The sequence below is a fragment of the Ochlerotatus camptorhynchus genome, unplaced genomic scaffold (genome assembly GCF_037179485.1).
Source record: "Ochlerotatus camptorhynchus isolate MF236.1 unplaced genomic scaffold, CSIRO-AGI_Acam_v1.1 ptg000576l, whole genome shotgun sequence".
NCBI lineage: Eukaryota > Metazoa > Arthropoda > Insecta > Diptera > Culicidae > Ochlerotatus > Ochlerotatus camptorhynchus.
In genome coordinates, this window is record NW_027041057.1 from 22,705 (window position 1) to 40,306 (window position 17,602).

The 17,602-nt window shown below is 37.7% G+C and overlaps 1 protein-coding gene across 1 annotated transcript in view; it reads right to left on the reverse strand.

The window, feature by feature from the left end:
* Positions 1–2,571: 2,571 nt before the first annotated feature.
* Positions 2,572–17,602, reverse strand: part of Chd64 (calponin 3) — a 68,076-nt gene continuing 53,045 nt past the window's right edge. Inside the window, exon 2 of the mRNA XM_065236823.1 lies at positions 2,572–4,095. Coding sequence (XP_065092895.1) covers positions 3,583–4,095 — 513 coding nt within the window. The 3' untranslated portion in view covers positions 2,572–3,582. The remainder of the gene's footprint in view (positions 4,096–17,602) is intronic.

Genomic DNA, 17,602 nt, shown 5'->3' on the forward strand with positions numbered 1-17,602 from the left:
AATGATAGCGGAACTGCTCTGAGGTTCTCGGATCTTTCCTGAAGTTCTCGAAACTTCTCTAAAGTTTGTGCAGTTATCATGAAGCTTGTTGTACTACCCTGAATTTAATTGAACTGTCCTAAAATGTTTAAGCTTCCGCAAACTTCTGAACATAACCCCATTTATGTTCTAAATATCTCTGAAGTTATCTGAAAATCTGGGAACTTCTTAAATTTTTCTCCCCCTGAAATTCTCGGTATTTTTTATTATTTTGAAATGCTTCCGCATTTTGCTAATGTTCACGAACGTTCTTGAAGTTATCGGATCTTTCCTCAAGTTCCATAGTCTTCAATGAAGTTCTTGAAATGTTTCTGAATACCTCTGCATTTCTGTGAAGTTTTCTAAGTTCTTCTGAAATTTCTGGACTTTCTTTATGCTCCCGCAATTTTCTTGGAATCAATACGGAATAATTAATATAGGGGAAATGGCTCTAATGTTGACCTATGGATCTAAGATTGGGCACATCGCTAAAAATCTGCTATTTATCAATTTTATCTAGATGAACGCGTCATTGGGACGGCATGGATATTTTTGGTCGCTATTGAAAATTTAGTCGATTTCTGAATTCATATATGGGCATTTAGACCGACATTACATCCATTTCCCCTAGTTCTATGGTTTTCACTAAACTTCTCAAGTTTCTCTGAAGTGCATGGAACTGCTCTTAAATTATCGGCACTAATTCATAAGGTCTGCTCCTGTACTTGCTCTTTTGCTTTTCCTATAAGTAGCTGTAAGAAAATTATACAGGAATACTCCGCTTTGCGCGGTGGGTAGTGCCGTCTACCCACCGCCATTTCTCAACAGTCTTTCAACCAATTGAAGTGACTTTTTGTGAGTGTCAAGTTTGTGGTTGGCCCAAATTACATACATACATCCTGCTCAATTGGTTGAAAGATTGCTGAGAAATGGCAGTGGGTAGACGGCACTACCTACCGCGCAAATCGAAGATTCCTGTATTATTTGCTTACAGCAGCTTACAGCAAAAGCAAGTACGGGAACAAACCTGTAACTTCTTCAATAGTCAAAAACAATTTCTAAGAATTTTTATACACAGTTTTCTAGAAATCAAATTAATATATTAATTTTATACACTTCATAAACGCTTACGTAACTTTGCCTTAAATCACTATTTTTCCCAGAACTTATCTGGACATCCCTACACACTAAGATTTTTTTTACAGGAGTCAGTATTTTTTACTGGGTTTTTGAATTGCTGAAAAAGTCGGTAAAAATTCAAATGACCGTTATCCGTAAGGAATCAATGAAATCGACCAATTTTATTTTCTATCATTAAATGGGGTTAACATAACTAAGTATAAACAAGTTCAGAACAAATTTTCTAATTAATAAATTTTCCAAAGATTTTTAAACTTTTACCGAACAGTTCCGCAATTCAAAAACTCAGTAAAACCGTACTGAAATTCTCTAAATTTGATTATGTTTTTAAAAATTTTGTTATTTGAAAATTATGTTTAACACAAATCTACTAAACTAGTTTTATTCAATACCTTTCGAATGTCCTTTAAATAATTATAATTGGACCAAAACTGGCACAGTTATGAACATAAACATTTGTATGTTTTTTTTTTCTGTTCAAAATTGCTTTGGAAAAAATTTCATAGTTCTTCAAAGAGACTGCTTCCTGAAAATCTAGTCCAGTTCAAGTATCTTGACATTTTTAAAAGAGAGGAAGATGTGCATATTTTTCCAATTTGGCATCGAAGTTCATGGGTTTATCCCGGTATTTTTTTCCGCTGATATCGAGTTTCTGGCATTTTCCGGTTTCCCGGATTATTGTATTTAACACTTGAAGCTGGACTCCTCAAAGGTGCAGAATCGCTAATAAATGTGTGCTTCGATGATGTATCGTCTTGGTTTCTTCAGCGTACTTTTTCGTTCGTTAGATTAATGAACTTTGAACTAGGAACTAAGCATACTGTAACAATATACTAACTTTTATTTAATTTTTGAACAAATTGTTTATTGCAATTCAAGTAGGAATGTCGAAAAAAGTGACTTCAGTGACTTTTTGTCGAAAATATGGACTTTTTAGTAACCAGCCTGTACTCACAAAATCCGCGAGTTTTACTACCTGCACGTTAATACGTCTTACGTCTTACACACTAAGATTTTTTTACAGGAGTCAGTATTTTTTTACTGGGTTTTCGAATTACTGAAAAAGTCGGTAAAAATTCAAATGACCGTTATCCGTAAGGAATTAATGAAATCGACCAATTTAATTTTCTATCATTAAATGGGGTTAACAGAACTAAGTATGTACAAGTTCAGAACAAATTTTCTCATTAATAAGTTTTCCACAGATTTTTAAACTTTTACCGAACAGTTCCGCAATTCAAAAACTCGGCAAAACCGTACTGACTCGATTAGTGTGTACTACCTGAAAAATACGATAGGTAATATTAACGTAGCTTTGCAAGCGAATATTACGTGAATTTTTCCTGCAGTGAATGAAAGACAAGTTGGCGTATTTATAAGAATTTCGGATATCTACGAACAACAACAAGAGCATTTATTTAAATGTTTATTTTTAAATTATATTAACTGAAAAAACGGAAAAATTACCGAAAAGAGCATAGACCTGGCTCAGGACATCTGATAAATAGCATAAAAAATGAAGAAGAAAAATGTAAAGGCAGAAATGGCAAAACTTTTATCGTACCACTGAAAATGTTTTAAACACTTCAGGTGACAAAAAAAATACTGATATAAAAAATAGCATAAATAGTTTCAAGCTGTCTGATTGGTTTGTTTTTAAGGCCATCATTTTGTGTGTATTTCAATGTCAATCAAATCGAAATATACTACTCTAAGTAACCTAACTCCAGTACCTATGATGTTCTCTTGCTGTTTAGCATGAATTGTAATTGGTTGGTATATACTTTAGAGTTGCTTAATACGTTCTTTTGACACTCATAAATAGATTAATTCTTTTCGCTACTGTGCTGGTTGCTGATGGCACCTAATTTCTTATATTTTTTTTGTAAATATTTAGTACGTTTTCGCTAATTTGGCTTGAAGGCTAACATCAGCTGTTGGTAGATTGGAATGCGATTTTTAAGTGCTACTATTGTTGTCATTTTTGTTTTGCCCAGCTGGAATGTTTGGAATGTTGCACCACTTTGATCTACGTTCAGGTTTTCTCTAAGAGCACTCTATTTCTGTTTTGTGTCACCGTCTTACCCCTAGGAAGACTAATCTTGCGTGTAATCGGAAATTTGTAGAGAAAATTTCATTTGTTCGTTATAACATTTTTAAGGCCTACACGAACGATCAAATGCACTTTATACTTTTTTTTATTTAATTTCATATTTTAACATCGATTGAAGCTTGTTTGCCCTCTAACAATGACTTAAGTGGTAAAATCTATCTCCGATAGTAACCATGCTTGTCTGCTGCCCTAGTCGTTGTGTGGAAAATTCAACTGTTTTTTTTTCTTATCTCTTAAAACCTCAACGATCGTTAGATCGCAGGAAGTACTTTACGGAAAATAACGAATACACAGGATGAAGTGGAATAACCTTACATATGTCTGGTGTTGCCAAAGTTGATGCCACTTTGGGTTGCACCCTTATTGGAGCCGTACTGCAGCGAGATGACCGTCTGTCCAGCCCGCAGCTGTTCATCACTGAACTGGCGTTCGTTCTTGTCCGCTTCCTTTGGTCCGATCGAAGGCTTTCCATACTTACCGGCTTTCCGGCCGAGCGACTGAAGGCAGATGACTACCGAGTTCAGGTTTTGCCGTTCCCACAAGTCGACGGTCTGGAAGGTTTCCTGCGGGGGAACGCCAAACTTTTTCGTCGCCTCCAGGAAAGCGGAAATGTTCTCCATACACTTGAAGGCCATTTTGCTGGTGTTGACCTTCTTGACCGTACCGACATCGATCGCGTTGGCCAGGTTACACAGCAGGACACCATCCTTGAGCACCTCGTAGAAATTGTCCATCTCGCCGGAGGTGTTGATCGGTTCGCCGGTGACTTCCTTGATCCATTCTAGACATTCGGCTGCGAGCTCTTCGCTGTATTTGGAGTTAATCTGAAAAGCAATAGGAAACGGTCTTCATTAGTAATGCACACGTATACCCACTGTTAACACCTCCGTTGTTCTATTCGACAAATTGGTACAAAACGTTAATGACTACAAAACACTTCCATTTCCTTCTACGATAATGGAGCACAGCTAGGGATCGAAACTTGTTTCTGCGGGCGGTCGTGCGAATCGAAGATCAGCGCTGCACACACATCGAGGGGGTCGAACCTCCCTTCTGAAAATGGTCATGTAGCCGGGCAACTCGAGCCAACGAGTGGCACAGAGAGATAAGGCCATTCGACAGACCTTAAAAAAACGACCGAACGAACGAATGCCAAAATGGTTCGGCTTTCAAGTGTGAGAGAATTGCGGCTGGCTTGCGTTTGTGCATTGGAATGTCATTCAGTTGATTCCATTAACAATAAAAATGCATTATAGAATAGGGTAATGAAGTGGCGCAGACAGGATTTATGTGTGTGGGGGGAAGGATGAGATTATAACGTTTCCCAATAGGGTTGTTTAATTTCGAAAAACATACTGGTTTTTATAGATCATTTGACGCTTTCTGACCACAACGATATTTTTATCGATTGCATAACCATTAGACTGATGCAAAATTTTAAATTTTCGCTCAACAGTGCTTAAACGGTTCCAAATTGGATCCTGCTTAGCCTCCCAACATTTGAACTACTTTAGTAAGAAACTGACTTGGCACAAACCATTTCAAGTTTATATGGGAATTACTATGGGGAAACTTATGTTTTTGTTCATATCTATCTAACAATTCACCACATCACTATGCTTTTAAAAATGACAGCAAACTTTCTCAGCTACAACTTTATTGAAAACCATTTTTCAATCAAATGTAAGGAACAAAAGTTATTAATGATTCAAGTCACTGATGTCTTATGATTATGCTCATTCAACTGTTCAGCAGGCAGCATTGGTGTTTCTGGTGCGAACAATAGAGCACAAATATCATGGCTACTATGTCACACTGCAGAATACAGTGTTGCCCACAGTACAGCTGCTTGATCATTCCATAAGATTATCAATCTCTTAAACAAGTAATAACAATTTAATTTGGCTGAAAAACAATATTCCGCAAAGTTGTAGCTTATTTCCCGTAAGAATAGTTATAGAAATTTTCGAAAAAGCAATATGGAAAATGGGTAGAAGACAATGAACAAAAAGTTTTTTCCCATTGTAATTTCCATACAAACTTCGAATAGTTTGTGCCAAGTCAGTTTCTTACCAAATGAGTTTAAATTTTGGGAGGCTTAGCAGGATCTGATTTGAAACCGTTTGAGCACTGTGGAGGGAAAATTTCAAATTTTGCAGCAGTCTAATAACCATTCATTTCGATTTTTAAATCAAGATTTAAATGTTTAATTTTTGACACTGACTACAGCTCGCACCCATACAAAGTCCCACCGAGGAGCGCTAAAATGGTGTAAAAAAATAGTTCCAGTGAAATAGTTCCAGTGAAATTGACGAAATTTTGGATTTCGGTTCCATTTTTAATACAGAATACGTATGTTTTTACCTCAATACCCCTAAACAACCCAATTGCGTTCTTGAAGGGCATTGAGGTAAATGCATATCCGTAATCTGCATTAAAAATGGAACCGAAATCCAAAATTTCATCAATTTTTTGTATACTGGAACTATTTTAAATAAATGCGATTACATTAGCGAAAATCACCATCTTAGCAAACAGTAAAATTATGACATTGCTTTAAATCTTGATTTAAAATCGAGATGAAAGTCTATGGGTTCGAAAAAATAAAAACTCTTTTTATTCATACACAGCAAACAATTAATTTTGATATCACATTAAAGTGGATGCACTTGAATCGTGTCAAAAATATGGTGTAATCTTACTTTTAAAAAAGGACAAAATTATCATTAAAACAGTGCATGAACCGACATTACGCTGCTTTTACTGCATTTATTTATTTTTGTGGTAATACAAATTACATGAGATTTTCGACATGATTGAAGTGTATCCTTTAGGATGTAACATTAAAATTTATTTTTTGATGTGTACGACCTAATTGTTGTTTATTAATTTATTTGATAAGGCTCAACCGAATTAACTTTACAGAGCCGAGGATTCTTGGTCACTATATAATACATCTTAAAACTATAGTCAAAAGGTACAACACAATAAACACTTTATCTTCCGCTATTCAAAAAGCCTCCTCCATCAGAACTGGAGCCGCTTCCAGTTTTTTCATTGTATGGCAAATTGTTGTACGCCAACGAGGGTCAGAGCGCGTCCATTGCAGCAATGGACGCAAAACGTGGTCAGCACTCACACACTCATCACTAAACGGTTGCTTTCCAAAGTCGACGACGCATCGACCGAAAGAACTGCTGATGAAGAACAATGAGGAGGACCACACAATGGTTGCTGCCGAGAAAACAGACGATCGAGTAGCACACATCGAGAGTGGCCTGCTTTTGTCGACAGCCGAGTGAACACTGTGTACGACCTAATATCAACAATCAATACGAAACTAACGATTTTAAATTGGCTCACTACTTGACTAGCCTATTGGTCCCAACCAAACGATTAACGTACCCCATTCTAGTCGAAATTCTAGTACAACACAATGTTTGTTTTGATTCACTATGAAAGTTTGACAGATAAAATGAGGGGTTATTGGATTTTCCTATGTTTCGAGGGGTGAATCGATTAGCTTGGGACCGAAGATAGTACCAGAGGTGAGCCAAAAAGTTGAGCACGTTATTTCGGGACCTACTAGTCTTAGAGTTACCTCTATGCTAATATCAACTACGAAATGACGCGGCAGCTCATAGAAGCTACATTGACATTCTTGCCCAAGATGCCATATTTAAAATACGTTGAACACTACCGCCTTCTACTCATCCGATCGTGTCATATCATGGACACGAATACACGTAAAATTTATATTGACTTGGTTTGCGTCTCATCTCTTTTGACAGATCGAATTGCGGACAAACGAAATGCTCCGGTTGCATGTCGGTTAGTCAGTGCTAATATCATGGGAAACAGATAGAATAGGCTTGCTAAATAGGGTAAATGTTGGCTTCGGCACCCATTGACTGTTTTCGGCAACCAAAATTTAAACGTTAATTTCACTATGTTTTCCCATCAACGCACTTCCCTGAATGTGTCCAAACGATTGTTTAGCCTTTCAGCTTCAATCTGATTATATTTGAACGATCGAGCAATCCAGTAATGCTACATTTTTCTTCAAATAAAGCATACGCACTACAAAATGGGGTTGATTTCGAGTTGCCGATAATAGAACAGCTGGTTAACACGCAGTTCTAATGGGAAGGTTGCCGAAGAAAAAGAGGCTGCCGACAATAGTCACACTCACCTGAGAAGTTTGGAGCGTTGTAAAAACGCTTTCAAAACGTTTTGAAAAATTCTGTCGATTGGAATGGATAGAGAAGCAAGCAGCAGATGAATGTAAACAAACAGACACATCATATATGTGCGTCACGCTGAGAAAATGCTAGTAGAAGTGCAGACGCTGCTTAGATTGACGAGAATACGTAAATTCCCCTATGTATATATTCATTGCACGAATCAGGAAACCATTCTCGGGAAATCGTATCTTAGTAGATCTATCAATAAATCAAGAGAAATACCAACCGATGGAAACTAACGGTTTTAAATTGGCTCACTACTTAACTAGCCTATTGGTCCCAAGAAAATCGATTAACGTACCCCATTCTAGTCGACATTCTAGTACTACACTTGTTTGTTTTGATTTGCTATGAAAGTTTGACAGATAAAATGAGGGGTTCGTGGATTTTCCTATGTTTCGAGAGGTGCATCGATTAGCTTGGGACCGAAGAGAGTACCAGAGCTGAGCCAAAAAGTTGAGCACGTTTCTTGGGGACCTTCTGGTCTTAGAGTTACCTCTATGGAAATACCCAGCGGATGCTGTGGAAACTTTTTTGAGAGGTATAAAAGATCTTCCAGAGAACTTCTACAAAAATTGTCTATCGGGGAAAACTGGAAGAAACAACAGGAGGAAGCTGACAAGTACTGTCACACAGTGGGACGAAACCAAAAAAAGTGGGACATGGCCATTGGCGACGAAACTATTGAGTGTAACATTTTGATGTCATAACATTCTAGAGTTTCTTCATTTTTTGAAAACTTTATTTGAGTGGTGAAGATTTTTGATTAAGGGGGATTTAGATTAAAAAAAAAATAACTTTTTTATGTCTTGTTAAAATTGATGGAAACATTCTAGATGAAGTAATTTTAAGAAACTTTGTCCAAAACGACAATTTTCTATCTCTCAACTGGACGAAGTTATAGAGTGAAAATGGAGTACAAACGGTAGTACCATAGAGGTAACTCTAAGACCACTGGGTCCCGAAGAAAATCATTATTATTTTTGGCTCACTCAGTACCAGAACAACGGTCCCAAGCAGTCCCAAGCTATTTCACTCACCCCTGCATGTTCTGCATGAATCCACACACCCCTGATGTTATCTGTCAAACTTTCATAGCTAATCAAAACAAACATAGTGTAGTAATAGAATTTCAACTAGAATAGGGTACGTTAATCGTTTGCTTGGGACCAATAGGCTACTAAAGTGGTGAGCCAATTTAAAATCGTTAGTTTCGTATTGATTGTTGGTAGTACCAACCAGTGGAAACTAACGATTTTAAATTGGCTCACTACTTGACTAGCCTGTTGGTCCCAAGCAAATCGATTAACGAACCCCATTCTAGTCAAAATTCTAGTACTACACAATGTTTGTTTTGATTCGCTATGAAAGTTTGACAGATAAAATGATTGGTTAGTGGATTTTCCTATGTTTCGAGGGGTGAATCGATTAGCTTGGGACCGAAGATAGTACCAGAGCTGAGCCAAAAAGTTGAGCACGTTTCTTCTGGACCTACTAGTCGATCAACAGCACAGGGATTTTCGAACATCAAGTAATTATAAAATTATAGCATTTGCATATAAAAATATTAATTTAAAACTACATGAACCAATAAATGCTGGGAAAGGAAGGAACCACCAGGGCACCCAATTGAAGCGATTTGCATGCGGAGAGTAAAAATGTCAACTCCCTGTTGCTATAATTTCGTGGATAAAGGGCGGGCTCTTCTTCCCATTCATTGGGGCATCTTCCTGTTGGATGGCTTATTTTCTGACCAATTGACTGATCAAGTTGTTGGAAGGAGATTCTTTACTATCCAAGGAGATGAATAGGCGTTTTTGGCCCTTCACACAGCGATTTGCTGATGTCAATCAGAGGTTAATAAGCTTGATCAAGTTCAATAGTGAGGAGAGCCGACAGCCATCGGTCTAGTTTCCGTGCTACAATGAGTGTAGACCACTATCATCACTATCATCATCATTTAACCATAACTTTTTAGTATGAATTTTCCAATTTTTTCAATGTTACAAAGTTGTAAGTGCTCTTAAAATGCACATTTTTTTCTCAAGGAAGCAAATCGCTACCTCTTCGTTTAAAGGATTTATATCCGTATTAATGATTTTTTAACTCTGTCTTCAAAGGGGTGTATCTTGCAGGTTAGCAGGAATTAGCAGCTAAACTCAACGTTATTATGTTCAGCATCTTCTACTCTACTGTTACTAAACTGTGAATTTCCTAAACATTAGGGAAAGTCAAACAAAATTTCAGGACATGGCTGAAGAATCTTTTAAATGAAATCGAAAGAAATTTCCTGAAGTAGTTAGGAGAAGCTTCTGAAAGAAGCCATAATAATCAATATCCGGGAATTTTTCCTGGTTTTTCCAGAACTTTTACGGACAAAAAACAATTGGACGGTGACCCTACTCACAGAAAATATTTTCCTGAAGAGGTGCTAAATAGTAAAGCAAAAGAGGTAAAACACCGAGTTTGTGCTATTTTATCTGTCAAATTCAAAATCAAAACAAACATAGTGTAGTACTAGAATTTCGACTAGAATGGGGTACGCTTATAGATGTACTTCAGACCACTAGGCTAGTCAAGTAGTGAGCCAATTTAAAATAGTAAGTTTTCACCGGTTGCTACTATGGGAATTGAGCGGAACTCCATGGTGTTCAAAAGATATCCAGAAAAAAATTCAGGGAGGATTCTAAGGGAATTCCAAAGAGGATTCAAAGAGAACTAACCCTATGGAAAAATTAACGCTGATATGATAATCCTGAAACTACGTCTAATGATGACCTACGGCTGAAAATCTCTTAAATGTTGATCAAGCAATTAATTAAAGAGAAACTCCGAGTAGAGCTGCAAGGAAATATGAACGATAGTTCCAACACCGACAAACTGACATGAAACTTAAACTTAACTTTTGATCAAGAATCCATAACCGCCGATTCAAATGTACAGCGATCCCATCTGTCAAAACCATAGAAATGTTTTATCTAGATAAAAATAATTTGTTCGAAATATATTAGGCATGAACCAACTCATAAATTTTGTACGCGTGTTCGTGGCTAGGATAAATATTTTCCGCGAACACGGCGGCAGATGTCAGTTTTGTGCTTTGACCAGAAATTTCTTTGTAATTTGTATGATCATTCATGTCGGTTTGTCGGTGGTTCCAACACCGACGAACCGACATGTCACTAGAACATTTCGTTTGTCCACAATTCGATTTTTCAAATGAGCGATTCGATCTGTCAAACGGGCGATCAGATCTGTCAAATGAGATGAGACGCAAACCAAGTCAATATAAATGTTGATTGTGTTCATGTCCTTGCTCATGATACGACGCGATCAGATGAGTAGATGGCGGTAGTGTTCAACGTATTTTAAATATGGCTCATGGGCAAGAATTTGAACGTAGCTTCTTTGAGCTGTCACGTCGGTTCGTTCGTGGTTCCAAGGGGATCTAATTCTTAATATAGTTAAACAAACAGACGTAACTGTTTGAATAAGTTTTTCTTGAAAAGATTGTATCTCAATAATTAGTACCTCAGTAACGATATCTCTCGAGCTTCTCGTGGAAAACAAGCTAGCTCACTAAGGGCCCATGCATTAATTATGTCACGCCAAATCGAGCAAAAAATTAGCCCCTCCCTCCCCTTATCCTATACCTAATACATTGTCACAAAATCTTAGACCCTCCCTTCCCCCTTAGAGCGTGACATAATATATGCATCAACCCTAAGCCACAAACAATGCATGCAAGGTAAACGAAATCTATAGAACCGTCAAAGTGATCCGATGCCAGCGCTGCGGTGAGTATTTCTTGGAATTTTTTTTTTATTAATTTATTTGATACGGCTCAAACGAATTAACTTTACAGAGCCGAGGATTCTTGGTCACTACACAATACATCTTAAAACTATAGTCCAAAGGTACAGCACAATAAACACTTTATCTTCCGCTATCCAAAAGGCCTCCTTCATCAGAACTGGAGCCGCTTCCAGTAGTTTCATTGTATGGCAGTTTCGCCAACAGGGGGCAGAGCGCTTCAATTACAGAAATGGACGCAGAACGTGGTCAGCACTCACACACTCATCACTAAACGGTTGCTTTCCAAAGTTAACGACACATCGACCGAAAGAACTGCTGATGAAGAACAATGAGGAGGACCACACAATGGTTGCTGCCGAGTAAACAGACATTTTTAGAGATTTTTTAAGGAATTTCCGGGAGGTTTTGGCAAAAAAATTGGAGCATATTTCCAAAGTTGTTTTGAGTAGTGTTCCAGGAGATTCAGATGAAATCTACAAGGGAACTCAATAGAGAGTTTCGAGATAATTCCAAGAGATCCTCTCAAGGGCATTTGAGAAGAATTTAAGGGAAAATCAGAGTTCACATGAAATTCTGATGTGAAATCCAAGGAAATGTTGGGAGAATACTTTTCTTGAGTATTAATGGCAAGCCTAGAGATTCCCGATGAATATTTCAAGCGAATTGTAACAAAAATGATGGAGAAACTAACGACCAAGAATTATTAAGAAAATGAAGATAAATGTAGAGTGAATTTAGAGAGTTTTCTGCACTGAATTCCTAAACTGTTATGATGCAAATTTCTAATGAATATCGGACAGACTATTGAGGGTAATCCTGAAAGTAAAAGATCCTAAGGAAATCCTTGAGTCTTTGCAAAGATATCCTGAGATAAGTTAAAAAGAAAAAAAAAACAAATTGAACATTAAAGAAATAACATTCCGTTCCGTACACAGAAATACAGGATCCAGGATTAGCAACAATTGGACTTGAAAAACTGTTCGAAATTATGGGGCTAGAAATTTCAGAAAAGTGTAGCAATAAGAAATGTGTGATCTCAAGCTTGGAAATATTTGGACAAGTATTCCCAAAAAATGGAGTCATTTTTCAGATTCTGTTACATGAAAAAGCAAGTTGCCAACGTTCCAAAATCAATAAAATATTCAATGTTCCAAAAGTTATTTTTTTTAATAGTTACCATGTCTGCATAGATAGATCATAAACTTTGTTGAATATTGCTACCAGTATAGATATGGATGTTTTTAATTTGACATCGATCTAAATATCTGATACTTCCTATATTACCTTGTTTCTAAGCTTGTGTTAGTGAGCCGCAAACCGAAGAGTGCTTATTGGATGAAAAACTTATACGGCTGATGAGAGCTACTCAGAATTCATTAAAATTCAATTCAAAATTTCAAAAGGTGGGGCTACTCAGTGGATGAGTAATTATTTCCACGATTTTCCTCAAAAATCGGCTCGGATTACAGGAAAAATCGGTTTTCCTAAAATTCGAGCCAATTTCAATTTATGAGGAAAATTGAGAAAAGTTTTACTCATCGACTGAGTAATCCCTTTTTGCAATTATGAGTTACTCTTATCGACCGTGTAGATACTTATATCAGTATCAGCATGCTAGACGAATACTGCTTCCGGGTATGGAAGTATTTAGAAGAAACTCTTCAGCTATAGACAGATTCCTCGCTTACTCAAGCGGTACTTCAGCTAGTAGCATTGAAACCGAAAATATCCAACAAAAGTGAATCTTAAATTTTTGTCGCGATTTCAACAAGTTTAAATAAAACGGTTAGTCATTCGTGTCACGTACGGATTACATCAACAGTTTCGAACACCTACGCACGCCTCAAGCCTGCAACCACTGGACACTGTTATGACTTCGCCAACTTTCGGTGATTAAAATTCAGAAAACACCTTTTACAGCAGTTGACGTTAGTCGGTCGGTAACATTATTGCGGTACTGATTAGCAAACGGGTATCGATCGGGCCCGAAACTACGATCCGATAATGGGATTCCCCACCAAAATAACGACTTTAACCCATACGGTTCGTTATGGGTGTATGTCTCAAATTGGAGTATTAGGCTAAATACAAAAAAAAAAACAAACCAACATTTCAATTGATCTTCAACGCATTTTCTACTGCTAAAAAAATCGATAAACTGCAAAACACTTCGTACACCAGTCTAACGTTAATTTCGCCAAAGCATTTCCCGACAATCAAAGAGAAATCCTCTTCAGCCACTGCCCAACGATGATTAATGACCAATCAAGACGAATGATTTTCAGGTAGTCATCACGCCTCTGTTCGCAATTCAATCTATTCCACCGCCGAAATCAGCTGATGATAAACCGCTCGTTGATTTTGATTGGACCCGAGAAATTTTAAAACCATGTGGGTTCCCCCTACAGGGCAGTCCAAATGCTCTTTTCTGACTCTGCGGAGTGATTTATCTATTGTCTCGATCAGCAACGCAACGGTTTCTCACTCGGAAGTTGGCCGACTAAGTGAGAGTCGTAAAAAAATGGAATCACGTTCGTTAAGCTGAACTCCATATCACACGCGGAATGCGAGTATACATGCTGCGAATTTTTACTATGTGTGCTAGGTCAATTCAAATCCATTGGTTTACGGTTAGTTGAACTACCTTCATGGCTTTATTCATGGTTAATATATTTTTGCTACAATCATGGTTGCAACGGCTCTTCTTCGACTCATAGTTCAATGTTCAATTTTTTTTAAAGGAAAATAAAACTATAGGCAAACACTCATTCGTCTGTCTTACGAAACCTATTCAAAATATCTGCACAAATTAAGCTATTCAAATAAAGCACTTGATCGCATCCAATTATGGGACGGACGAACAGATACGCAACACCGCCGAAAATCTCGGTCTGGAAGAAAAAAAAAACCTTTCAAATCACAACCTATCCATTTTACCCGCCATTTGAACTGCAAATCAATGAATCATAAATCCTCGGCTGCCGCGCCACTTGTAGTACAATTGGCGATCGCGCACATGGCGCCATATTTGGCAGGATCTCCGTCGTCGCGACGACGTTCAACCCCGAAAGCGACTCCGTCCGTCCATCAAACAGAGCTGCCATGGATCACAACGAAGGTCACAAGCCATAAAAATTTTGTCGATGTGGACAGAACGAACCAAAATGTTTGCGGTTTAGCTTCGTGCAGCCTCCCAACCGAAATCCCACCGGGAGAATTCGTAATCTTGCGAGACCAGACCTCATGGGTACCTAGTGTAAAGTTGTCGTCATGAGAAATCTCAGCTCAGTGCCAAACAGGTTCCATTGCCGCGTCTCGTCCACGGATTGGTACCCATACATTGTTGGTTCTCGTTGTTGTTGTTGTTATTGCACTGGTTCTGTGGAGGCTGCACGTTGTAAGCAAATGGAAGTGAATCGACTCGGCGGAGGCAAACAAGTTCGGTTTAAAGTTTAAAGCCAAATATGGAAGATTCTGTTAAATTGAAATTAATAAACGGAGAGATCGGATGAACCAGTGAAACGCATACATCTACCACCATCTGCTGCAGTTGGTAAATGCGGGGTGAACTGGAGGACAGGGCGCAAGATGCATTCGATTACGCGAGGGAGTCTGCGATCGTTCGGAATATAGGGGGAAATGGGGATAGCTGGGATGTTCATGCTACTTCTTCCTATCTTAATACATTTCAACTGAAATGAATGACTTGTTGGCAATTTACCCAACTTATTAGTAACATGATGAATTTGGTTGTCAGTTCAAATAGGAATAGAATGACACGTCGAAGCGTCAGCCCCAGCCTCCCTTGCTTACTTCGTAATCATCAACGCACTCGTCGGGTGAGACATAAGCAAACCAGATTTACGAGCAGCCACCATTGTTGAGTTATGGAATGACATGGCATCGTCTCTAGAATGCATGCATAGTTACAGGCACATGTATGTGCGTATGTGTGATACGTTAATTGAACATTCGAGATGAGGTTATGGGTAGGCCAGAGAAGTAAAAAAATAAATAATCGAAGCCAAATGTGCTGACGAATGGCCTCTGTGGCATTGGATGGTTGATTTTTGTGTGTTGTTTTAGATAACTTGAAGCATCTGGGGTATTCCGCTACAGAATACATGGGAGTCATCAAGAGAAATTTGTTTTTATAAAAATTGCCATCAACTGTAAATATGATGATGAAAACCCGGAGATGAACCCGCCTCGGGCTGATTGTCTACTTAGGCTCTGAACCATTTGGTGGATTTTTTTAACTTTTGGTTAAAATTTGACAGATGGAAAGTTATTGATTAACCCTGCTATCCGAGCATGGTTATTTCTGACAGACAAGAAGTTAAATTTTGACAACCGTGGGTCGAAAACCGGTCGATCGATAGCACGGGGATTTTCGAACATAGAAAATAACTTTCGAAATGTCACTTTTAACCACGAGTTAAATTTAACTCGGCAAATGGTTCACAGCCTTAATAAAGTAAACCTAACCTGATGATGAAATACACTGTGCAGACAGACTTGGCGTACTGAAGCTGGACGTTATGACAGTTTCATTCGTTGTGATATGTGTGTGTGAAATGTATGTCATTTTTAAGTGAGAACTGATCATTGTATAAAGTGTAGTATTCACCAACTACTAGTCTCATAAAAACAGTCTGTCAAATTTTGATAAATCTATAAGATTCTTCATTGAAAATGGTGGGTCAAAAACACACATATAATTTCTAAACATCTAAAAAATTCAGGGTTGTAGCCTAGAGGAAACAAAATTTAAAACGGCGATTTCTTCGAATAGGCTAGTTCCACGCAAAAAATGACGAATCGATTAGCATAATTGTCCATTTTTTTTTCAGAAGGGCGTATTCGACGCTTATTTAATAAATCGTAGCACGAAAACGTTACTTCAAATCAAAATGACTTCTGAGACAAAGTTAAAGGAACAAATAAAGTCTTTCTAGGAAAAATATACACGGTAATTTTATTTTGTTATATTGAGTAAACAATCCAAAAAAGTGTCAAAATCTTAAATAGCTCAAAATGTACTTGCTGGAAGGTACACATTAATAGGTATAATATCACCCATTTCTAAGAATAGTGGCTAAGCTAATTTAATGAGAAATGTTGTACCCATTTAATGGGAGGTTCTCATTCATAATTTTCAAAAAATCGAATTTTTTGTTATTGCATTTTTAAAAGGTATAAGCAACCGGTGGAAACCAATGATTTTAAATTGACTCATGGCTAGCCTATTGGTCCCAAGCAAATTGATTAACGTATCCCATTCAATTAAAAATTATAGTACTACACTATGTTTGTTTTGATTCGCTATGAAAGTTTGACAGACAAAATGAGGGGTTCGTGGATTTTCCTATGTTTCGAGGTGTGCATCGATTAGCTTGGGACCGAGGATAGTCCAGAGCTGAGCCAAACATTTGAGCACGTTTCTTCGGGACTTACTAGTCTTAGAGGTACTCTTATGGTAACTCTAAGACCAGAAGGTCCCGAAGAAACGTGCTCAACTTTTTGGCTCACCTCTGGTACCCTTTTCGGTTCCAAGCCAATCGATGCACCCCTCGAAACATAAGAAAATCCACGAACCTCTCATTTTATCTGTCAAACTTTCATAGCGAATCAAAACAAACATTGTGTAGTACTAGAATTTCGTCTAGAATGGGGTTCGTTCTAGTCAAGTAGTGAACCAATTTAAAATCGATAGTTTCATATTGATTGTTGGTATAAGTGTCTACTACATTATGTTGAAAGGGTTTTTCGATCCGCGCAACATGATATAATATGTCATTGTTGGAAAACATTAACATTTTTGCACTAATATTCGATCGAAACTGTTACCAAAACTTTAAAAAAATTACGTACGATCTCATTTGAAAACGGTTCAATTTAACGACTTCTACCTTTGACCATGCGAAAGAAAACCTTTTTCATTGGAGGAATGACCTATAAAATCTACAAATTCTTTGCATTCACCATTTTTTCTGAAGCCTTAATGAAGAAAAAAAGGAGTGATAAATCGACCAAACAGTTTGAGATCGCACCATCTCGTCAAATTTGAAGTTTTTTACCCGTTCTTAGGTCATTCCTCCAATAAATTTAGTTCACTTCAAAGCCTTCTTAATCGTGTTGTATTTCATATCGATCCTGAGGTACCAGGCTGTACGCAGTTTGACAATTCCAGGCATACACTACCGTACTCAAAACGTGACCACGCGCGCCATGTTGTTTTTTTGGAATAATGAAGTTCTATGCTTTTTGA